The sequence below is a fragment of the Homalodisca vitripennis genome, unplaced genomic scaffold (assembly GCF_021130785.1).
Source record: "Homalodisca vitripennis isolate AUS2020 unplaced genomic scaffold, UT_GWSS_2.1 ScUCBcl_1699;HRSCAF=5650, whole genome shotgun sequence".
In the NCBI taxonomy this organism is placed as follows: Eukaryota; Metazoa; Arthropoda; class Insecta; order Hemiptera; family Cicadellidae; genus Homalodisca; species Homalodisca vitripennis.
The window spans coordinates 1-24,751 of NW_025777827.1; the positions used below are offsets into that span (position 1 = coordinate 1).

The following is a 24,751-nucleotide window of genomic DNA, read 5'->3' on the forward strand; positions in this document are numbered from 1 at the left end:
CTCACCTCTGAGCCAGCGAACTCTCTTATTGTGTCGACATCGAGATTATCTTCTGATTTTTTAAAGTTATGGCAATACCTCGTCCCAGCCCCAGCCGTTGATGCCCATGTCTGTTAAGGCTGTGTAGTCTCTGATGTTGCCCTCTCATGTACATGTTTCCCATGCAGTACCGAAGTCCCCTCCCATTACCTTGCCTGTAAATATCATTATAGACTGTTAATAGTAAAGGTCACTCAGAGTCGGCACTAGCTACTTCGCCCATGTCTGTTAAAGCTATGTATTCTCTGATGTTCCCATGCAGTACCAAAGTCCCTCCCATTACCTTGCCTGTAAATGTCATTATAGATTGTTAATAGTAAGGGTCACTCAGAGTCGGCACTAGCTACCTCGCCCATGTCTGTTAAGGCTGTGTAGTCTCTGATGTTGCCTCTCATGTACATGTTCCCATGCAGTACCGAAGTCCCTCCCATTACCTTGCCTGTAAATGTCATTATAGACTGTTAATAGTAAAGGTCACTCAGAGTCGGCACTCCCATGTCTGTTAAGGCTATGTATTCTCTGATGTTCCCATGCAGTACCGAAGTCCCTCCCATTACCTTGCCTGTAAATGTCATTATAGATTGTTAATAGTAAGGGTCACTCAGAGTCGGCACTAGCTACTTCGCCCATGTCTGTTAAGGCTATGTATTCTTCTGATGTTCCCATGCAGTACCAAAGTCCCTCCCATTACCTTGCCCGTAAATATCATTATAGACTGTTAATAGTAAAGGTCACTCAGAGTCGGCACTAGCTACTTCGCCCATGTCTGTTAAAGCTATGTATTCTCTGATGTTCCCAATGCAATACCGAAGGCCCTCCCATTACCTTGCCTGTAAATGTCATTATAGATTGTTAATAGTAAGGGTCACTCAGGAGTCGGCACTAGCTACTTCGCCCATGTCTGTTAAAGCTATGTTATTCTCTGATGTTCCCATGCAATACCGAAGGCCCTCCCATTACCTTGCCTGTAAATGTCATTATAGATTGTTAATAGTAAGGGTCACTCAGAGTCGGCACTAGCTACCTCGCCCATGTCTGTTAAGGCTGTGTAGTCTCTGATGTTGCCTCTCATGTACATGTTCCCATGCAGTACCGAAGTCCCCTCCCATTACCTTGCCTGTTAAATATCATTATAGACTGTTAATAGTAAAGGTCACTCAGAGTCGGCACTAGCTACTTCGGCCATGTCTGTTAAAGCTATGTATTCTCTGATGTTCCCATGCAGTACCAAAGTCCCTCTCATTACCTTGCCTGTAAATATCATTATAGACTGTTAATAGTAAAGGTCACTCAGAGTCGGCACTAGCTACTTCGGCCATGTCTGTTAAGGCTATGTATTCTCTGATGTTTCCCATGCAGTACCAAAGTCCCTCCCATTACCTTGCCTGTAAATATCATTATAGACTGTTAATAGTAAAGGTCCACTCAGAGTCGGCACTAGCTACCTCGCCCATGTCTGTTAAGGCTGTGTAGTCTCTGATGTTGCCTCTCATGTACATGTTCCCATGCAGTACCGAAGTCCCTCCCATTACCTTGCCTGTAAATATCATTATAGACTGTTAATAGTAAAGGTTCACTCAGAGTCGGCACTAGCTACTTCGGCCATGGTCTGTTAAAGCTATGTATTCTCTGATGTTCCCATGCAATACCGAAGGCCCCCTCCCATTTACCTTGCCTGTAAATATCATTATAGACTGTTAATAGTAAAGGTCACTCAGAGTCGGCACTAGCTACTTCGGCCATGTCTGTTAAGGCTATGTATTCTCTGATGTTCCCATGCAGTACCAAAGTCCCTCCCATTACCTTGCCTGTAAATATCATTATAGACTGTTAATAGTAAAGGTCACTCAGAGTCGGCACTAGCTACTTCGGCCATGTCTGTTAAGGCTATGTATTCTCTGATGTTCCCATGCAGTACCAAAGTCCCTCCCATTACCTTGCCTGTAAATATCATTATAGACTGTTAATAGTAAAGGTCACTCAGAGTCGGCACTAGCTACTTCGGCCATGTCTGTTAAGGCTATGTATTCTCTGATGTTTCCCATGCAGTACCAAAGTCCCTCCCATTACCTTGCCTGTAAATATCATTATAGACTGTTAATAGTAAAGGTCACTCAGAGTCGGCACTAGCTACTTCGGCCATGTCTGTTAAAGCTATGTATTCTCTGATGTTCCCATGCAGTACCAAAGTCCCTCCCATTACCTTGCCTGTAAATGTCATTATAGACTGTTAATAGTAAAGGTCACTCAGAGTCGGCACTAGCTACTTCGCCCATGTCTGTTAAGGCTATGTATTCTCTGATGTTCCCATGCAGTACCAAAGTCCCTCCCATTACCTTGCCTGTAAATATCATTATAGACTGTTAATAGTAAAGGTCACTCAGAGTCGGCACTAGCTACTTCGGCCATGTCTGTTAAGGCTATGTATTCTCTGATGTTCCCATGCAGTACCAAAGTCCCTCCCATTACCTTGCCTGTAAATATCATTATAGACTGTTAATAGTAAAGGTCACTCAGAGTCGGCACTAGCTACTTCGGCCATGTCTGTTAAAGCTATGTATTCTCTGATGTTCCCATGCAATACCGAAGGCCCTCCCATTACCTTGCCTGTAAATGTCATTATAGATTGTTATAGGTAAACCGATAACAAAAAAAAACCTTGGTTGATTTGAGTTCACGCAGGGTGGGGTAAATATCCCTCCGCCGCCCCTCCAAGCATCCCCACCACTGCTCGGCGCTCACTCTATTTCAATCTAATAAAATCAGCTGACTAATCCGGCTCAGTCGGTATCGTTCACTGCTGTGATCCGTTCAGTTGAACCGGTCAGTACAGAGTTACTAAGCCTTCCCGCTAGAGCGTGTTTTACCGGTCATCGTGTTGTGATTGAACAAAATGAACGACTGGATGTAATGACCAAGTGAATGAAAGGATCTGCTTGCAAAAATGTGTTCGGATAGAGGAAGAAACAACATATTTTACAGTGAATGGATAGATATATAACAATAAATATATTGTTTCAGGAATCTAGTAAATGTAAATATATATTATTATTATTAGAAACTGATTAACAAAAATTAACTGTATGTTACTATATGCATTACTAAATATTTTAAACGTTAATACTTAAGAACAATGGACTTGGTTGATTCATATGCCTTTGATTTATCATAAGATTATTTCACTACAAATGTTTCGATAAATTACTAAACATCAAACAGACACATTGCAATGTTTGAAAATAATTTATTTTTATAAATAACAACACATTTTAACCATTTAATCGATTAAGTTACCACCACTTTTCATAATACCCAGGCTGAGTCATTAAAATAATATTACGCACACTTTTACACAGAACGCCTCCTCTCAGATCGACCCTGCACATCGCACCTATATCGACCACATGATAACCTTTTAAATGCTAATAGGCAATCAATTTTTAACAGCACTAATGTTAATGTTTTTACATTACAACTACAGAATATTATTACAATTTCAATAGACAATCGAATAAATTTAAAACGAGGTCAATAAACGCTAAAACCATGGATTACTTCAGATTTAGTTCATGCTATAAGACAAAGAGATAAATTACGTAAAATTAGTGAAAAAGCAACCATTTAATGTGGATCTTAAAACCCGCTATGTCAATTGCAGGAACATTGTAAGCAGAAATTTAAAGCGATAAAAAAATATTATTTTTGTGATAAATTCGACCAAGCTAATGAGGATTTAAATATGTTTTGGGGGTTTTAATTAAATTGAGTGATAGAGGGGTTAACAAAGTTTCTTCCTTAAATAAATATTTTCCAAATACCAAATTATTCAATGACAAAATTAAGCTTTAAAGTAGCTAACGAATTTAATACATTCTTTACTAATGTGGGTCAGAACTTGGCGAACTCTAATGGCTCAAATATAACAATCTTTTTCGAAGACAGATCTTATAGGCTTCATTCGACCTTTAACTTACGCACTGTTACAAGAGGTTATATGTTACGTATCCAGTTTGAGAGGAAATTTCGCTCTTGGGCACGATTCAATACCTGCAAGTATATTTAAAAATATCACATCATAATGTGAATGTATCAAAACACATTCATTTTGACGTGACAACGTCTTAAATTAGGTTGCGGCTCGGAGTCACTCATGAAAAAGTGTAACGCCCGGTAACGTTACGATGCCCGTCCAGTGGGTCCGCCGCACGGGATCCGCACGGGATAAAGCAGATAACTGTGGGTCCGCCGCACGGGATAAAGCAGATAACTATGTTTATTCGTGAAAATGTGGAGTGCTTAGATTCGTCATTTACAACAACTACAACAATAAAGGTAAATAATTGTACACTGATATTTCATTATCGTAAACTATGATTGATTGATTAATTGTTAGATTGACACAAAAGTTGAGAAACTGAGTTTATAGGTTATGTCATACTATTGACAAATGTTGATAGTGTTAAGTAAATTATTAGTTTAAATCACTCTGCAATCAATCGTAATTCAGTCGATTGAGAAGAAAACAGCGCGTATTGCTAGTCAAACATTTTAAAATAACAAATTATAACCTCTAACCTGTCATAACAGTGCGACCCAAACAAACGAACTAAGCCGACCAATCACCACGCGCGGAGTTAGAATTTAACTGTGTTTAGCAAGAATTTCAAATTCCAATTTTAGTAAATGTTTTATTCAACTTTACCATTTACAATAACAAATTTTAATTATTTTCAAATTATGTACAATGTTTTAGTAAACAAAATATATTTCTATAGTTAAAATTTGTGCAATTCTTATTTTCATTCAATTCCTTGTTCCTATTGTGCAATTTAATAATATTCATATCAGTAAATATTCTACCGAGAAAAAGACGTTGTCACGTAAAATCTTCGCCCGTAAAACCGACTTTACAGGCAACCATAATTTTTTTTGACAAATAAAATCCACAAGTACATTTTTGCCTTCAGACAATTACGAGAAGTACTCACAGATAAGGAAATTAAAGTGGTCTATTTTGCTTTCGTTCAATCCCAACTTTCATTTGGTATTATAGTCCATGGTGCTGCTTTCAAAACTATTCTTGAGCCAATAATTTTTTAACAAAAAACAACACTAAAAATAATGTTCTTTAAGAGTACAACATATTCTTTAGAATTAATTTTCTTTGAGGAAGAACTAATGACTATAAGACATTTTTTACCAAAACCATTCTTATTTACTTATACATTAATTTTCATACTCTTTTAGCGTTGACAACTTATACTCATAACACACGGTACTCGCAACAAGTCGTCATTACAGTTTCTATATTAAAAAAAAACATTCAGCGTAACAAATTTGTATTATATTTCTCAAGTTTTGTACCGTAACGTGTGTTTGAGTTACAACTTTGCTTCTGTGTTGCAATGACCTAATCTTAATTTAAAAACGCGTGAACAATGGGTTTACTATCGTTAGATGGCGAAGAAGTATATAGACTTATTGTCCCCTTGTTATCGCTGAACTTCTAACCCTTCCTCGCTATTTATTGTTATTCGGTCTGTCCTGCACTATAATTAGCATAACTAATACTTCATACGACAGTGCAGCAAAACTAGATTTATACGGTTATATCGGTTACGTATCATTATCAATGTGACTCATAAATTGCCTGCGTGGTCACTGTTCTCATTGCCATCCAGCCGGATTAAAAATAAATTCTAATACCACTAATAATATCAAAAATTACTAAACTACTATTTTTTACTTATAAAATCATTTCAAAACAACCCCAAAATGTTCTGGTCTATCGTAATCGAGCTTGCAGGTAAAATTAAGAAGAGAGATTCTTTTCCTATCCATAAAGTTTTACCGGATACTCCGTATATATCTCATGGTTTGTGTAAAGAAGTAGCTAATGATTTTAACTCCTTTTTCTCCGCGGTTGGACACAATCTGGCTAGTGCCATCGATTCAAGTGGGGACCCGGTTTTGAGTGATGCGGATTACAGACAGGACACCGTGTTCACATTGACCACTGTTACTGAACTTGATGTAATACGGCACGTGACTGGACTGCGTGGGGGATCCGCCCCTGGACGTGATGGTTGTCTTCGGCTGATATGTTAAAGGACAATATTTATATCTTCTCTAAGCCCCTTCTGCATTTAATAAATTTAAGTATTTCTTCTGGCATTTTTCCCAGATAATTTTTAAAAATAGCTAAGGTCATTCCCTTGCATAAAGGAGATAGCTTCTTAGATAAAAATAATTTCCGCCCCATCAGTCTTTTAAGTGTATTCTCCAAGATCCCTTGAGGCGTATAGTTAAAGAACAATTGGTTGCATATCTTTTCTAACAATCAAATCTTGTGCGAGTGTCAGTGTGGGTTTCAGAGAGGACAGGAACATTTCTGATGCTCTTTTTGATGTCAATAGACAAAATCAATGAGGCTATATCTGACAACTTGCGCATTATTTTTAATATTTCTTGATTTGAGGAAGGCCTTTGACAGCATTGATAGAAATAGGCTGCTTCCTTAAATTGGATGCCACTGGAGTTCGGGGGGTTTAATGCGCTTTTCATGGTTCTCAACCTACCTTACAAGTAGGCTACAGACCGTGTCTGTCTGTGGGACAGAGAGCGACGACGCGCTTCCGGTGGACTACGGGGTGGTTCAGGGCAGTACGCTCTCGGCCCAATTCTGTTTTTGATTTATATTAATAATATCTCTAAATTGAATTTATATGGCAATCCTGTTTTATTTGCTGATGATAGCTTAATTTTAATAAAAGGTAGCGATTGGGGTAATGTCCGTTCTAACGCTCTACATGACCTCATGGTCTTAAAAAAATGGTTTGACCAAAACATTCTTTCATTAAATACATCAAAGACTAAGTTTATGCCCATCTCTCTCCGAGAGACCACAGACTATACCCTCGGTGACCTCGTGGTTCATAATTGTGGCAGTTACAACAATGAACTTTGTTCGTGTGAAACTATTGAAAATGTATTCGTCTTATAAATATTTGGGTGTCTTCTTTGACAAGCGTTTAAAATGGTCTGCACATGTTGAATATGTAATAAAAAAGAGAGCAAGGAAATATATATTTTGCGTTTTAAACACACTTAAGTGAAATTTTAAATGAAAAAGAAATTAAACTTGCTTACTTTGCCTATGCCCAATCGTTGTTCTCGTTTTGGAATAATAGCCTGGGGTGGTGCGTAATAATAACTCTTTTTACAGCTCATTGCAAGTGGTTCAGAAGGCAATCTTAAAAGCCGGTTTCAAAAAATCTAGGAGATACCCAACTGACACTTTATATTTCAAGAAAACTGCCATTCTATCAATTCGAAAAAATCTTCATTAAAACACTTCTTGTTACATTTATAAACATTTTTTATACAATTTTCTCTACAACTTTCACATTCTCATAACACACGATATTCACGGAATATTGGAGAGTCGCATCAATGCAGATCAGTAAATCCTTCTCTGCTACAAATTCTCTTTATATATCCCATCTTGTGTATAGAAATATCTGTAAATACTTTCCAGACAACCAAATATTCACCTCACCTTCAATACTTTACATGTATAGAAACGCTCGAATGGAATGGCTATATCTTATCAGCGCGGAGGAGGCCGAGGCAATTATCACGGCTGATTACAGAAGGACCTGACTTTGGAACCCTGCCTCCCCCCTCTTGATGGCCCTTCAACAGCACTGATGCCTTTAGATGGACTTTTCCTATTTTGTACATTTATTTGTTTTTATGTTCATAACAGTTCGTAAAGAAAATTGCTAGTAATGTGTTAGGTTGTTCTGCAGGTAGACTTTTTGATCCTTAAAAAACACATCACTCCTTAATTTTGCTTTTTCTCCTCTTTTAATATTTCCTTTAAACTATTTGTAGTATTTACGCTGATAAATTTCAATACCGTATTATGTGGATTGTGTGTGTGTGTGTGTGTATGCGTGGTGTTGATGTTATAATATGATAATTAATTAATTACCAGATTCAGTTCGTCCAAAATCTCCAGGGAAGCAACTCGAGCCTACGCACAGGGCTTTTCCGCCCATGTAGGCTCATTTCCTAGGCCACTTTAAATTTGATGTGTATAATATTTTGATGTATAATGTTGTTATGTAAACATTCAACTAGTATAGTAACAAGACAATATAAATTTAATAGTAAATTTGCACACATGTAAATATTTTTTGGAAATAAAAACTATGATTCAATTCAATTTGTTTTATTATTAGTTTTGAGTTCCAGTATTCACGACCAGAGCCTACGCACAGGTCCTAGGCCCATGTAGACTCATCCCGGTTATACTACTCTTCTTATTTCAAATTTTAATTGAATTAAATAGAATTAATGCAATGTTTATTATAATTAAGAAATAATTAACTACGTATAAGTACCGTATTGTTACACTCTGATACATGATTTTATCAGACATTGTAGGCTATATATTTGCTTACGTTTGTTGCAAAACGTGTATTATGTGTTTTTATTGTACTATTTTATAGAAAATAAACCTTTTCATTTCATTTTTCATTTCACTTGATTTGGAAAAAAAGTATCAAATTTTATTCAGTTGCCAGGCCAAATTGAACAAAACTTTCAAAGTGAATGGGTCTTTCGAAAACACTCCGATCCGGATCACTCGTTCACCTGACTGACTCGTTCGAATTGAATAATAGTAAAGGTCACTCAGAGTCGGCACTAGCTACTTCGGCCATGTCTGTTAAGGCTATGTATTCTCTGATGTTCCCATGCAATACCAAAGTCCCTCCCATTACCTTGCCTGTACATCTCATTATAGATTGTTAATAGTAAAGGTCACTCAGAGTCGGCACTACCTACTTCGCCCATGTCTGTTAAGGCTATGTATTCTCTGATGTTCCCATGCAATACCGAAGGCCCCTCCCATTACCTTGCCTGTACATCTCATTATAGATTGTTAATAGTAAGGGTCACTCAGAGTCGGCACTAGCTACTTCGCCCATGTCTGTTAAGGCTATGTATTCTCTGATGTTCCCATGCAATACCGAAGGCCCTCCCATTACCTTGCCTGTACATCTCATTATAGATTGTTAATAGTAAGGGTCACTCAGAGTCGGCACTAGCTACTTCGGCCATGTCTGTTAAGGCTATGTATTCTCTGATGTTTCCCATGCAATACCGAAGGCCCTCCCATTACCTTGCCTGTACATCTCATTATAGATTGTTAATAGTAAGGGTCACTCAGAGTCGGCACTAGCTACTTCGGCCATGTCTGTTAAGGCTATGTATTCTCTGATGTTCCCATGCAATACCGAAGGCCCTCCCATTACCTTGCCTGTAAATATCATTATAGATTGTTAATAGTAAAGGTCACTCAGAGTCGGCACTACCTACTTCGGCCATGTCTGTTAAGGCTATGTATTCTCTGATGTTCCCATGCAATACCGAAGGCCCTCCCATTACCTTGCCTGTACATCTCATTATAGATTGTTAATAGTAAGGGTCACTCAGAGTCGGCACTAGCTACTTCGCCCATGTCTGTTAAGGCTATGTATTCTCTGATATTCCCATGCAATACCGAAGGCCCTCCCATTACCTTGCCTTGTAAATATCATTATAGATTGTTAATAGTAAAGGTCACTCAGAGTCGGCACTACCTACTTCGGCCATGTCTGTTAAGGCTATGTATTCTCTGATGTTCCCATGCAATACCGAAGGCCCTCCCATTACCTTGCCTGTACATCTCATTATAGATTGTTAATAGTAAGGGTCACTCAGAGTCGGCACTAGCTACTTCGCCCATGTCTGTTAAGGCTATGTATTCTCTGATGTTCCCATGCAATACCGAAGGCCCTCCCATTACCTTGCCTGTAAATATCATTATAGATTGTTAATAGTAAAGGTCACTCAGAGTCGGCACTACCTACTTCGGCCATGTCTGTTAAGGCTATGTATTCTCTGATGTTCCCATGCAATACCGAAGGCCCTCCCATTACCTTGCCTGTACATCTCATTATAGATTGTTAATAGTAAGGGTCACTCAGAGTCGGCACTAGCTACTTCGCCCATGTCTGTTAAGGCTATGTATTCTCTGATGTTCCCATGCAATACCGAAGGCCCTCCCATTACCTTGCCTGTAAATATCATTATAGATTGTTAATAGTAAGGGTCACTCAGAGTCGGCACTAGCTACTTCGCCCATGTCTGTTAAGGCTATGTATTCTCTGATGTTCCCATGCAATACCGAAGGCCCTCCCATTACCTTGCCTGTACATCTCATTATAGATTGTTAATAGTAAGGGTCACTCAGAGTCGGCACTAGCTACTTCGGCCATGTCTGTTAAGGCTATGTATTCTCTGATGTTCCCATGCAATACCGAAGGCCCTCCCATTACCTTGCCTGTACATCTCATTATAGATTGTTAATAGTAAGGGTCACTCAGAGTCGGCACTAGCTACTTCGGCCATGTCTGTTAAGGCTATGTATTCTCTGATGTTCCCATGCAATACCGAAGGCCCTCCCATTACCTTGCCTGTAAATATCATTATAGATTGTTAATAGTAAAGGTCACTCAGAGTCGGCACTACCTACTTCGGCCATGTCTGTTAAGGCTGTGTATTCTCTGATGTTGCCATGCAATACCGAAGGCCCTTCCCCATTACCTTGCCTGTACATCTCATTATAGACTTGTTAATAGTAAGGGTTCACTCAGAGTCGGCACTAGCTACTTCGACCCATGTCTGTTAAGGCTATGTAGTCTCTGATGTTCCCATGCAATACCGAAGGCCCTCCCATTACCTTGCCTGTAAATATCATTATAGATTGTTAATAGTAAGGGTCACTCAGAGTCGGCACTAGCTACTTCGCCCATGTCTGTTAAATCTAGGTCTATGTATTCTCTGATGTGCCTTCTCATGTACATGTTCCCATGCAGTACCGAAGGCCCTCCCATTACCTTGCCTGTAAATATCATTATAGATTGTTAATAGTAAGGGTCACTCAGAGTCGGCACTAGCTACTTCGCCCATGTCTGTTAAATCTAGGTCTATGTATTCTCTGATGTGCCTTCTCATGTACATGTTCCCATGCAGTACCGAAGGCCCTCCCATTACCTTGCCTGTAAATATCATTATAGATTGTTAATAGTAAGGGTCACTCAGAGTCGGCACTAGCTACTTCGCCCATGTCTGTTAAAATCTAGGTCTATGTATTCTCTGATGTTCCCATGCAATACCGAAGGCCCTCCCATTACCATGCCTGTACATCTCATTATAGATTGTTAATAGTAAGGGTCACTCAGAGTCGGCACTACCTACTTCGCCCATGTCTGTTAAGGCTATGTATTCTCTGATGTTCCCATGCAGTACCGAAGGCCCTCCCATTACCTTGCCTGTACATGTCATTATAGATTGTTAATAGTAAGGGTCACTCAGAGTCGGCACTAGCTACTTCGGCCATGTCTGTTAAGGCTATGTATTCTCTGATGTTGCCATGCAATACCGAAGTCCCTCCCATTACCTTGCCTGTAAATGTCATTATAGACTGTTAATAGTAAAGGTCACTCAGAGTCGGCACTAGCTACTTCGCCCATGTCTGTTAAGGCTATGTATTCTCTGATGTTCCCATGCAATACCGAAGTCCCTCCCATTACCTTGCCTGTAAATGTCATTATAGACTGTTAATAGTAAGGGTCACTCAGAGTCGGCACTAGCTACTTCGCCCCATGTCTGTTAAGGCTATGTATTCTCTGATGTTCCCATGCAATACCGAAGGCCCTCCCATTACCTTGCCTGTACATGTCATTATAGACTGTTAATAGTAAGGGTCACTCAGAGTCGGCACTAGCTACTTCGGCCATGTCTGTTAAGGCTATGTATTCTCTGATGTTCCCATGCAATACCGAAGGCCCTCCCATTACCTTGCCTGTAAATATCATTATAGATTGTTAATAGTAAGGGTCACTCAGAGTCGGCACTACCTACTTCGCCCATGTCTGTTAAGGCTATGTAATTCTCTGATGTTCCCATGCAATACCGAAGGCCCTCCCATTACCTTGCCTGTAAATGTCATTATAGACTGTTAAAAGTAAGGGTCACTCAGAGTCGGCACTAGCTACTTCGCCCATGTCTGTTAAGGCTATGTATTCTCTGATGTTCCCATGCAGTACCGAAGGCCCTTCCATTACCTTGCCTGTAAATGTCATTATAGATTGTTAAATTAAAGGAAACTTAGAGTCGTTAGAGTATTTAGATTGTCAATAGTAGTGATCAATCAGAGTCAGTACTAGCTACTTCGCTGCTCTGTGCAATCAATATTTTTGCCCCCTCCCGAACTTCTTGTGAAATGAGGTTAATGACTATCGGCTTTTAAAGTATGTTTTCACAAGTGAAGGCATAAAATGTTATATATCTGCAAACCTTAAACTACGTCCTCTTAAGTTACTAAATATTGCATCCACTCGTTTTAGTAAAACACACATGTATAGTTCATAACTAATGACGGAAGATTTGAAAGGATAGCAGTGTTTGCTAGCGTTATGTACAACGGAAATGCGACACTCTGTTCGGTTTTGGATTTCCATTTACAATTAGTGCTAAGAAAATTATCGTAAGATTAGTACAGATGGGCCAAGGGATCTGAGCGCGCGGCCGAGGCTGTACTAGCCATCCACGAAACATTGACCTCATCTACGCGCTTCCATTCTGTTGTTGGTTTAAAAGAGATAAAATTCGGAACACCCTTCATTTGAATATAACCACGAGACAACTGAATAATCAGTAAATGCTCCAGTTCTTGCCTCAGGAGGACGCGCTGGTCCCTTGGCACATCTGTAATTAGAATAATAAAGCAAGATGGTTTAATTACTTAATTAATAAAAGGCTAATTTGATCGAACAATTAAATAAAAAGGTCAAATTTGAGAGCATTGGTTAGTGTTTACAAATGTTGTCCTCCCCATCCATGATGCCTGGTGTATACTTTAGTGATACAATGGTTAAAAGTATGTATCCAAAACAGTTTTAATATTAGACAAAACAATCTGATTCACCTCTTGGATATGAGCAGAAGCTACCGGGTTGACTGAGACAAGAGTAGGGCTGTTTCTCAAGAGGGTAGTTCCAGTCGATGGGAGAGCCTTGGTAGTTGAAGTACATAGCTGGAAGTTGAGTGCCCACGGGAGCAGGTCCTCCAGCCTCCAACAGAGTGACTGTCCAGTGGTGAACCTCACTGAGCCTGGATGCCACTACACATCCTGCCGATCCTGCCCCCACCACCACGAAATCAACAGACTCTGTCTCCTGCAGCAACAGGCAGCAATAAAATTTACTGATTTATTAATAATTCCATTTTTATAGATACAGTTAGGAATAGCTTAAGTACGGAAACAACAGATTTTTACTGAACGGACTCTCCACCGTGATCCTTGCACAGGCCAGTGATCCATGAGGACAGACGAAATGAGGCTGAGAGGGCGTTAGTTTCTCCTTACAAGACCTCTACGGGAGACTTAATGATGGTATGAAATTGTTTTGTTGCAGTCCTACAAAATTCATTGAATTACATAAGCAATTTTAAAAATTTGACTATTATTAATTATTGTAATTGATTCTACCATACTTTTGTAATTAATCCTTATCCACATTATTTCACTCATACCAATTGCCATTCTTTAGCACCAATGCAATCGTCATTCTAATCGTTGAATAACCCAGCAGATCTCATTCATCCCTCAACAGAATTGACACTGCTTGGTGTTTTAACTGAAGTTTCAGTATTGGACTATTTAAGATCTTGATTGTCTCAAGGGTATTATTGTGCATGTGAACTGTATTAATTTTATTCTTGCAACCTGCATATTTACTTCTTAATTTATTATTTAATTTATGTAATCTTCTTATTATCAACATTCTGCACTATAACAACAGCAGGTGGATCGAGTAGCTACTGATAAGCATTGTTAACTCAGCTCTATATAATATCCATTATGTCTGATTCTTGCCCTGTCTGTGTTAAGATGGTGTTGGACACCGAAGAGGGGATTGGTTGTGATGGTGATTGCCAGCGGTGGTTCCATAGGGAATGTATCAAAATGTCAAAAGCTGAATATCAAAGTAAATGTGCCGATACGAAAAATAAATGGTACTGCGCTAGAACTGATTGCTTGGGGTCATCTAATCAGCCTTTCAGGTTGTTGTCTTCCCAAATGTCAACTGTATTGACCAAACTGGACGATCTCTTAGGCAAGGTTAAAAAGATAGATGATATATCTAAAGATATTGTAGACATAAAAACCGAGATTACTACAATAAGAGCTAGCTTATCGGTATTGGAGCCCAGAGTGGAGGTGATTGAGAAAAATCTGCTTGTAGCTGAGAATCAAATAGCTGACGTAAAGTCACAAGTATTGGCAAACACTACTAGGTTAAATAAAATTGGAAATAGTCCTGCCACGTCCTTGGACGCTGTTGTCGCTGAAGTTCATGATAGAGCTGGTAGGACCAAAAACATCCTTATGTACGCTATTCCAGAGAGCACCAAGTCACTACCTTTGGAAAAAAAAGAAGATGACCGAAAGAAGATTTGCACTGTCTTTGATGCTGTAAATTTTCAGCCCACTCAGTTTTCCTATCATAGAGTTGGCAAGAAATCTAATCGGGGGCCTCGCCCACTAAAAATTGTTCTGGGCTCCCAGAATGAGGTTTCCATCTTTATGAAGAATTTTTCTGGGGACAAAGTGTCCCTGGCTGATCCCTCTATGGATAATGTTTCAGTCTCCCGCGACCGCACCCCAAATGAGAGAGCCACTCTTACTGCCCTGCGCAAAGAACTTGATGAGAGGGTTGCGAATGGAGAAACTGGCATTACTATTAAGTACTTGAATGGGGTACCCAGAATAGTTTAAAAATAACTCAAAAAACTAAGTAAAGGCGGACAACCAAAACTAACAGTTTACTATCAAAATGTAAATGGGCTTCGGAGTAAACTAAATAACTTAAGTCTTTCCCTCTCCACAACTGATTTTGACATCATTGCTCTCACTGAGACAAATCTATCCCAAGACATTAGTGATGCCGAGCTGGGGTTTTCCTCTTATAACGTATTTCGCAGTGACAGATCCTACGAAACTAGTGTCAAGGCCAGTGGCGGAGGTGTCCTGTTGGCAGTCAAGTGTTGTTATCCTTCTCTGCGTATGCCCATCTCAACAGCATCTGTCGAGTAAACCCTAATCTCAGTAACGACTTCAGCTGGTGTAAAAGTTCTAGCAGGCGTTGTATACATCCCTCCTGACGCATCTGTCAATTCTTACGAAACATACGTCACGTCAATAGAAGAAGCTGTCACGTTGGATTCCTTCTCTCGAGTGCTACTTATGGGTGATCTGAACCAACCTGAAATTGATTGGAGCACTTTCCCTCGGACTAATCTCCGTTCCGGTCCAGTGAGAGCCTTGAGCGATCTTACTTCTACTCTTGATTTAACTCAAGTAAATCTCATTGAAAACACTCGTGGTGTAATTCTGGACGTCATCCTCTCCTCGGATATACACACTGTTGTCTCCAGGGATGATGAGCCACTGGTACCTGAGGATGTACATCACCCCGCTCTTAGGATTGCTCTTCCTTCCGTTCCCACAGCTGGCAACAAGACTTCCTACGTCCATAACTTCAAGAAATGTAACCTTATAAATGTCTATCAAGAACTGCAGCATGATATCCCGCGTGTTTGTTACAAAAACTCTTTTTCACCTGATGACGTAAACATGCAATTCTCTAACCTTGCTGAAACGTTAAAAACCTCTGTCTTAAAACATACACCTTTGATTAAAGTCGGATCATCATTCCCACCGTGGTTCAGTCCGGAGTTGAAGAGACTGGTAACTGAAAAGAAACGACTTCACTTACAATATAAGAGAACTTTGAATGACTGCACATACTATTCTTACTCTCGCACCAGGTCAAATTGTAAACGGCTTTCTCAAGAATGCTTCGAAAATTACATAAACCATGTCCAAAATATCCTTCCTTCTAATCCCAACAGGTTCTGGAGCTTCGTTGATGGGTTAAAGAAGAACCATGGAACTCCGTCAGCTCTGGTTTATAATGGCACCTCATCGTCCTGTGTGAATGAACAATGCGAAATGTTTGCTGATTTCTTCTCCTCGGTGTTCACGTCTCAACAACAACCTCCTACTAGTTTAGACAGTGTCGACTCTTGCAATGTTATCTCTCATTGTATTTTTAGTGAAGATGAAGTCAGAAAGGAGCTTCTCAATCTCAACGTAAATAAAGGCTCCGGGCCTGACATGATACCTCCTGGTGTCCTGAAGTATTGCCACCTCCTTTTATCTGGTCCGCTCCAGGAGCTCTTCAACAAATCAGTATCCAGTGGTGTTTTTCCTGACGTTCTTAAAAAAAGCTATGTTGTACCCATACACAAATCCGGGACAACATCTGAAGTTACCAATTATAGACCTATTGCTGTCCAGTCAGTTATCTCCAAAGTCTTTGAGAGACTGGTGCTTTCTAGAGTGTCTCCCCTACTACAAAGGTGTATATCTTCCCATCAACATGGGTTTTCGCCTGGAAAATCGGCAGCAACGAACTTAGTAGTCTTCCAGTCCGACATTATCTCATCCTTCACAAGACGGAAACAGGTTGATGCAATTTTTCTGGACTTCTCCAAGGCTTTTGACAGAGTCAGTCACTTGCATCTGCTTGTAAGGCTCTCTGCATATGGCGTCCATGGCCCTCTTTTAGAGTGGTTTTCATCATACCTTCAAGATCGCAAGCTAATGGTGAAATTCTCTTCTTCTTTCTCCAGAGAGTTCGTGGCGATTTCAGGAGTCCCACAGGGTTCGCACTTGGGTCCCGTATTATTTAATCTATTCATCAATAATATATCTGACGTAGTTTCCTGCCAATCACCTATTGTTTGCTGACGATATTAAACTTTACTCTGAAATCACATCTGAATGCGACTTTGAAATCCTTCAGCGAAGTATAAATGCTGTTGAGAAATGGTGCTCTGATAATGGCATGTCCTTAAACTCAACGAAATGCTCCGTTATCACCTTTCACAGGATAACATCTCCTAGTTTCCATGATTATCAATTGGGTGGATGTAGTCTCAAAAGAACAAGCGAGATTAGAGACCTAGGTGTGATGTGTGCTGCCTCTCTGAGTTCTGAAGATCACGTGAATCACATTTGTAGCAAAGCAAATAGGAACCTCGGCATGATAATCAGGTACTCACGTTTTTTCACGGCTCCTTTGGCGTTAAAGACTCTATATTGTTGCCTTGTTAGGTCTCACTTGGAATATTGCACAGTTGTGTGGTCTCCTAATCAACAATATCTCCAAGACAGACTCCAATCGATTCAGTCTCGTTTCATCCGCTTAGTTGGTTATCGCCTGGGTCATCGTTATGCTGATGTCCCTGTGAACTCTTTGGCAGCTGAACTTGGCCTTCAACCACTTGCTTTGAGGAGAAAAATTTTTGATCTGGTGTTTTTATATAAGTTGGTTAATGGAGATCTCAACTGCCCTCAGTTACTGGAGCGGGTAAGGTTCCACGTTCCTGCCAGTACAAGATCGAGTGACCTGTTTGCAAGACTGCATCACTCTACAAACTACGAAAGGAACAGCACGATGGTCCGGATCCAGACGCTTGGGAATACCCTACCACTGGAACTAGACATCTTTAACACTGGTGCTGTATCGTTTAAGAGACAGATTAACCAACTGCTCTCCATGGAAGATTAAAAAAGGAAGGCTCCATGTAAAACATGCATTGTTTTTTATGTTCGTATAGTAGATATTTGTTATTACTATTATTTATTATTATTATTTTTAGATTTCTTTATTGCTTGTAATCACTTTATTTAACGCTTCTTACTGTTAATCCTTTTTAATACGGTATATTAACTATTTTGTCCTTAATCGCGGTTTAAAATTTATCGATTCATATCTATTTCTGCTTGCTTGCACTGTTCATTAGTACCAAATTGTTCATTTGTTATTTATTTATGTTTCATTGTTCATAAATTATTTATCATTGTTATTTATTATAATGTTAAAAATTGTGTTTTTTTTTCGCTTTCGTTTGTTGATATTCTAGGTTTTGTTTTATTTCTTCATAGTCGATCATTGTTAGCTCTTTCATATTTTATTGCCTTGTTGTCTGTTAGTCATCATGTTATTTTTCATAGTTTATTATTGTTACCTCTAATTGTTTGCTAATTCATTTGGTCTTTTGCATCTTGCATGTATTAATTCATCTTAATACATGCATATTAATTCATAGGGTATTAAGGCGTTCCTATAAAAGTGCAATAAGGAAGTCTAAGTCGGATCAACTCCTGAGTAGGATCTCTGAATCAGCAAATAAGACAAAAACCATTTGGACTCTCATTAATGACAGCAAGCCTTCCAGAAAAAATAATAATGTTTTCCCCACTTTGCTTGATTCTAAAGACAATGAAGTTAGGGATCCTGTCAGGGTTGCCAATATGTTTAACAACTTCTTCTCGACTATTGGTCAATACCATGACACCAGTGGAAATATTTCTCATGGCCTAAGCGAGTCAACACAAACTACCACACCACAATCTGTAACCAAGTCGCTGTTCTTGTCCCCCACCACAGAGCGGGAAGTATCGCGTGTGATACTTGCTTTAAAACCTAAGCCATCTTGTGGAAATGATGGACTATCGTCTAAGCTTTTCAGGCAGATCCATGATTTAATTTCTTCCCCACTTGCTTATTTAATTAATTTATCTTTTTCAGTGGGTGAATTTCCTAATTCACAAAAACACGCTATAGTCCACCCTCTCTACAAGAGAGGAGCTAGGAACGTTTGTAGTAACTTCAGACCTATTTCGCTGGTTACAACCTTTTCTAAGATATTTGAAAGAATATTTCTGGATAGATTGTTGTCTTTTCTGGCGAGAAACGGAGTTCTCTCTGCAAGTCAGTTTGGTTTCATTAAAGGAAATCAACCACTGACGCAGTTGACTCTGTTATTTCATTTTTGACACAGGCTCTGGACTCGGGCAATTCAGCTATGGGATTGTTTTTCGACTTGACCAAGGCCTTTGATATGGTTAATCATAAAATTTTGCTAAAAAAAACTTCACTTACTTGGCATTAGAGGTGTATCGTACTGTTGGATTTCATCTTACCTGCGTGGGAGGACGCAATCAGTTCAGCTTCCTTTTTTGGACAGCTATGGCTGTCAAAGAACAGCCTCGTCAAAACCATGTGAGGTAATAAGAGGAGTCCCGCAGGGTTCAGTACTGGGACCAATCTTGTTCCTCTTGTTTGTGAATGACCTCCCAAATTGCATTTCTGGTCCCAATGCCAAAATTTGTCTTTTTGCAGACGATACATCCCTCACAGTGAAAGCCCCAAACCACTTGGACCTCATGACTCTGGCTTCTGAAGAAGCACAAAAAATATCCCAGTGGTTTCAGCATAACCAGCTCGTAGTAAATAACGAGAAAACTCAAATGATCCATTTTTCTATCAGAAGTTCTCAGGATTTGGAGCAAATTCCATTCCACTTGGGGGATGAAGAGATTTCATCTGGTAAGTCGCTAAAGTTTCTAGGCGTTCAGATTGACAATAAATTAAGCTTCCACGATCATATTGAGCTCGTTTGTAGGAAACTAAGCTCGGGGATTTTTGTTATTAGAAACCTGTCAAAGTTTGCTGATACCAGAGTGACCTTGGCTGCTTACTATGGGCTTATCTACCCCTTTCTCACATATGCTGTAGTCATTTGGGGATGTGAAAGTGTACGTACAAAATTCGTTTTTAAACTCCAGAAAAGGGCGTTGAGAGCGGTTTTTGGGAAACCGTGTAGAGCTTCTTGTAGGTCGCTTTTTAGGGAGGCAAAGGTTCTAACATTCCCATCGATTTATATCTTGTACTGCGTGACATTTGTTCACAAAAACCTCCACCTTTTCAAATCTCAAAATCCCCTACATCGTCACAATCTACGTCACTCCAATATGATTACCATTCCTGCCCATAGAACAAGTTTTTTTGAAAGACATTTATTAACCAGCGGCATTAAACTATATAATGCACTCACAGACTCTATGAAAACAAAAACAAGTCCTTCTTTTGAGAGGGAGGTCAAGCGGCATTTGGTACAGCGGGCTTACTACAGTGTCAGGGACTTTGTCGAGTGCTCTGGTCAGACTAGCTTATGTTAAGCTTTATGTTAAGACCAGCCACCTATGTAAGCTTTAGTTTGATTTATTTTAGCATTGACAAAAACTTTAGTGCTGTTTAAATTAATCTGACGTTTTTATATTTAATTTTATTGGGCTATTCTGAAAATAACTTAATGTAATTAACTATTACATAATATTGTTGACGCTATTTTGCAGTGTTCTACTGTCTGACAATAAAGAATTTCTGATTTCTGATTTCTGACATCTTAGGTTGTTTTGTATCTATTATCATACTACAGTACTTTGTTAATATTACTGTTTTGTGTTGCAGCTTATCTATATTAGCCATTGAAACTTTGTACTATATTTTGTTTAAAATGGGTTGTCCGTATATAAATAAATAAATAAATAAAGGGTCGTCGAGCTTTACTCCAATTTGAAATGTAATAAGGGAGACGCTCAAATTTGGACGTTCTATGCTGCTGGACGTGGAAGTTGTTTCTGATTTATGTATTGTACCTATAAATATATCTACCCTGTGTCAATGCACACCAACAGCAACAGTCTATTTAACGTCTGCAGTAGCGCAAGGCTACTGCGGTAAGCTGAATAACTGATATGCAGATAACAGTGATAGAATATGGATCTTGATCCTTTTCCTCCCTGGGATGCACAAATCAATTGTCACCAAGAAATCAGTGCAGTCTACTATCACATTCACCAATTTGAAGAGGTACTCAACTATCACCATCATCACCAGCCATTAACTGTGTACCGAGAATGTTGACGTATAAGATGTAAATGAGCATCGCAATGTAATATTATAGACAACAAGAACAACATCCTACCTTAAGGAACAGACTTGGACTTCATTCAGCAGGCGAATCTGAAAAGCCTACATAGAGCAGTTGTCACTATGTCATATTCTCCATCTATTCTTCCTTTGTCAACAGGTATCAAACCAGTAAGTTTCTCACCACAACTCATAAAGGAGCTCTTTTCAATCTCTTAATCCTTCCAGTGAAACTCAACAAGTATTCCTCTAAGTAACTTCTGACACTTCACTGATCCTCCGATGGGCCAGTTACACCAACCCATTATATCCCTTAGATTCAATCAAATAGGAGCTCATTTTCATACCTTCACACTAATTGCCATACCACTAACTAACACACAACCAATTTCTAATTACTTTGAACCTTCCACTCCTCTATGCCCCTCACCTGTCCTACCATTAGCCACTGACACTCAACCGACGTAAATCACAGCTTCAATCATTAATGACTCATTTCTACATTCCACCTACCATGCAAAGAATAAATAACACCCAATTAGTCTCATGTAAGCTGTAATGTCCAATCATATTAGACCTCAGCATTCCACCAATCTCTCACTTTGCGAATTACCCACAACCATTAGAGATCTAGATACAATCAATCAGTTTTCCCATTAGCCAAAGACAGCCAAGTAGTAGACCCCTGACCAGCAATAAAGTCAAACTTTTCAGTCCTTTTCCCACCTATCCTTATACTGGTTAATAACATAATCCAGATAGATCTCTCATATCCAATAAAATATCACTTGCTCGTACGTTCTATTCTTACGCTGTCCAAAGACATCTAACCAGTAAACCTTACACCACTATTCATAAAGGAGATCTTTCTACTCTCTTAGCCGTGCCTGATACCCAATTAACACACATCCAACAAGTATACCTCTAAGCTCCAATGATACTGAACCTCCTGACTACCACCAATCCTTAAAATTCGCTGGTTCTCCATTAGCCATTAGCATTAAATATGCCTTTATGCTCCAATCATGTTGGACTATTACACTACATCAATTCTCCTATTGGTCAATAATACCCAACTAGTAGAACTCTCAGATCCAATCAGACTGGAGTTCGTATACAACATCAAATTAATGGGCATCCAATAACATAAAACCAGTAGACCTTTAAGCTCTAATTATATCGAATCTCTGACTCACCCTAGCACTCTACCAATCGCCCAGTTTTGGAGCCACAAAGGAGATATTTTTAATCCCTTAATCATCCCAATCCTCCCGGTGAAACCCAACAAGAATTTCTCTAAGTAACTTCTTACACTTCACTGACCCTCTAAGCTTGAATCATATCGGACTTTTCACTCCCCCACGCACTCCACCAATTCTCCAATTGGCCAATTACATCCAACCTAATAGACCTCCTGATGCAATTATAGAATCTCTTGATCGTCCATTCACAAATGAGATCTTACTCACTCTACACGATAAAATGTCACCTATCTTGGTTTACTATTAAGAAACTAAAAATAGAGATGTATTATTACATTTTACCATATCAGGTTGGTAGCACTGAGTGGGATCCTGCAAGGTACATTCTTCCATGAGAAGGCCCTCCATGAACTGCATGAAGGGAGACGGGGGGTTGCCACATGTGATTGCAAGAGTCGGTTCTTCTCTCCTGGGGCAATAACACTGAGCTCGGAAACTATGCTCATTGAATATCAGTTTACAGTCCGCACCTAGCAGCAGGCCTACCAACAGTGAAAACCTGAAATTTATGCTATCTGTTAAAATCGCAATAAAAATGTATACATTCAACATTTTTCTAGCGCAAATAATTAGACAATAATACTGCTACAATGTTTATGTAAAATCAAAGCTTCTCGGTTAAAAGAATAATGGACACAACATCAAATCGAAATAGAATCTTGCTTTTTTTACCTACAATCCACAAAAGAATCAATATTTCTAGAAATATTGATGTTAGAAAGTCCATTGAAGAATTCTGTAACATAGCGTGGGGAAAGTGGACATTGTTCATTTTTATTATCGTATTAAATTCATATGTATTTAGGTGTATATATATTCTTTCCCCCTTCCTTTCTCAGAATAATAATAAAACATCTCGTCATAGAAATATAGCATAATTTATTTATTAATCATTTATTTCACTTCCTAAGGTGAACTCAATGTACACAATAGTAAACAAAGATCTATTAATATCAACATAATCATTTTGTGTTAAGATTAGAATAGTAAACAAGGTGACAAAAGTACAAAATAATCTAAAAGCATAAATATAGTAATGAGTTAATACATAACAATAATAAATACACGATAATTAATAATAACACAGTAATAAGTTATAATAACAAGTAAGTGATAACATAAAATATAGGTATATAAGTATAGGTATAATATAAATAAGACTGCAATTCAATTGCAGTGGAAGTTGAGTCTATAATTTATTATTTATTTATTTATTTATTTATTTATTCTTCCAACGGAATTACACCACTTGTACATGCAATAAGTTAAAAGGAGTATAAACTATTAATAGCACTAATATAATGTATACATATTATAATTAAATAACAAACAGTGTTAAAATAAGTAATACAGAAAAAAACAGCGAATTAGTAATAAATATGAGTTAACAAATAACCAACGAAAAAGTAAAAAAAAAAAACAAAAACAATAATAAATAGTTAAATATAAAAACGAAGCAACAGTAATAAATGTGTAGTGTATGATAAGAATTAAATAACAACTAAGTGATAACAAAATTTGACACATGCAAAAGTAACAATAAATAACTAGCGACATGCAAAAAAAGATAAATAATCAGTAACATGCGTAAACCTAATAAATAATCAACAACATCTTAACATCTTAAATAATTTAACATTGAAATAAATATAAACTAAATCCACTACATGCATACCAGTGACGTGCGTGTTTGAGTGTGTGTGTGCGTGCGCGCGCGCGAGGGGGGCAGGCTACTAGTTAGTTGTTTACAAGGGAAGCCACTTTCCTCTTGAAGGATGCGACAGTCTCATTGAAGAAATCAACATGTGGAGCAGCATCACTTCCAGTTCTAAGAAGTCTAGAGAGACCACTGTGGTAAGCGTAGTAAGTAGGATGGTAGCGTCTACGGAAGATGGTCATCGAACGAGTTCCTCTTGAGATGGAGAAGTCAATGCCACTGAGGAGACCTGGGCAGTCAAGGAGTCCATTCACCAGTTTGAAAAGAGTCACCAGATCTGTGAGCTGACGTCTTCTATGTAGAGGTAGGAGGTTAAATTGACTCTCGACTTCGCTTATAGGAGTTGTGCGGTAAGTGAAACCCAACCTGGAGCCAAGCATCCTGATGAAGCGCTCCTGGACACCCTGTAGTTGGGCGATATGGTTGAATTGGTAGGGGCGACCAAATGACCGATCCATACTCCAGAACAGGGAGAACCAGAGACTTATACAAGACGACAAGAGTGTATGGTGAGTTGAAATGTTATGTTGTTGTGTATAATAATTTTACTGGTGAGGCTATAAAATCATCAATGCAAAAATTTGTTTGTTCACCAAGCCTGGATTTAGCTCAGAAGTTGTCGAGGGGTAGTAGCATATTTTCTAATCGTCCATGACATCATAGAATGAGCTGTGATCGACTCAGAAGTCAGAATATGGAGTTCTTTGTAAGTTTGAGAATAGCTTCTCGGCTGCTTATGGACTTTTTTTGGCCACTTAGGACAAAAA

General features: G+C 38.8%; 1 protein-coding gene across 1 annotated transcript in view; it reads right to left on the reverse strand.

Annotated features, from left to right (window-relative positions):
• Nucleotides 1-1,436: 1,436 nt before the first annotated feature.
• The window catches only part of LOC124371596 (glucose dehydrogenase [FAD, quinone]-like), a 33,851-nt gene continuing 10,536 nt past the window's right edge, over nt 1,437-24,751 (reverse strand). The window contains exons 2-4 of the mRNA XM_046829942.1: nt 22,550-22,766; nt 13,082-13,331; nt 1,437-1,576 (exon numbers count right to left, since the gene is read on the reverse strand). Of these exons, the coding sequence (XP_046685898.1) occupies nt 1,437-1,576; nt 13,082-13,331; nt 22,550-22,766 (607 nt within the window). The remainder of the gene's footprint in view (nt 1,577-13,081; nt 13,332-22,549; nt 22,767-24,751) is intronic.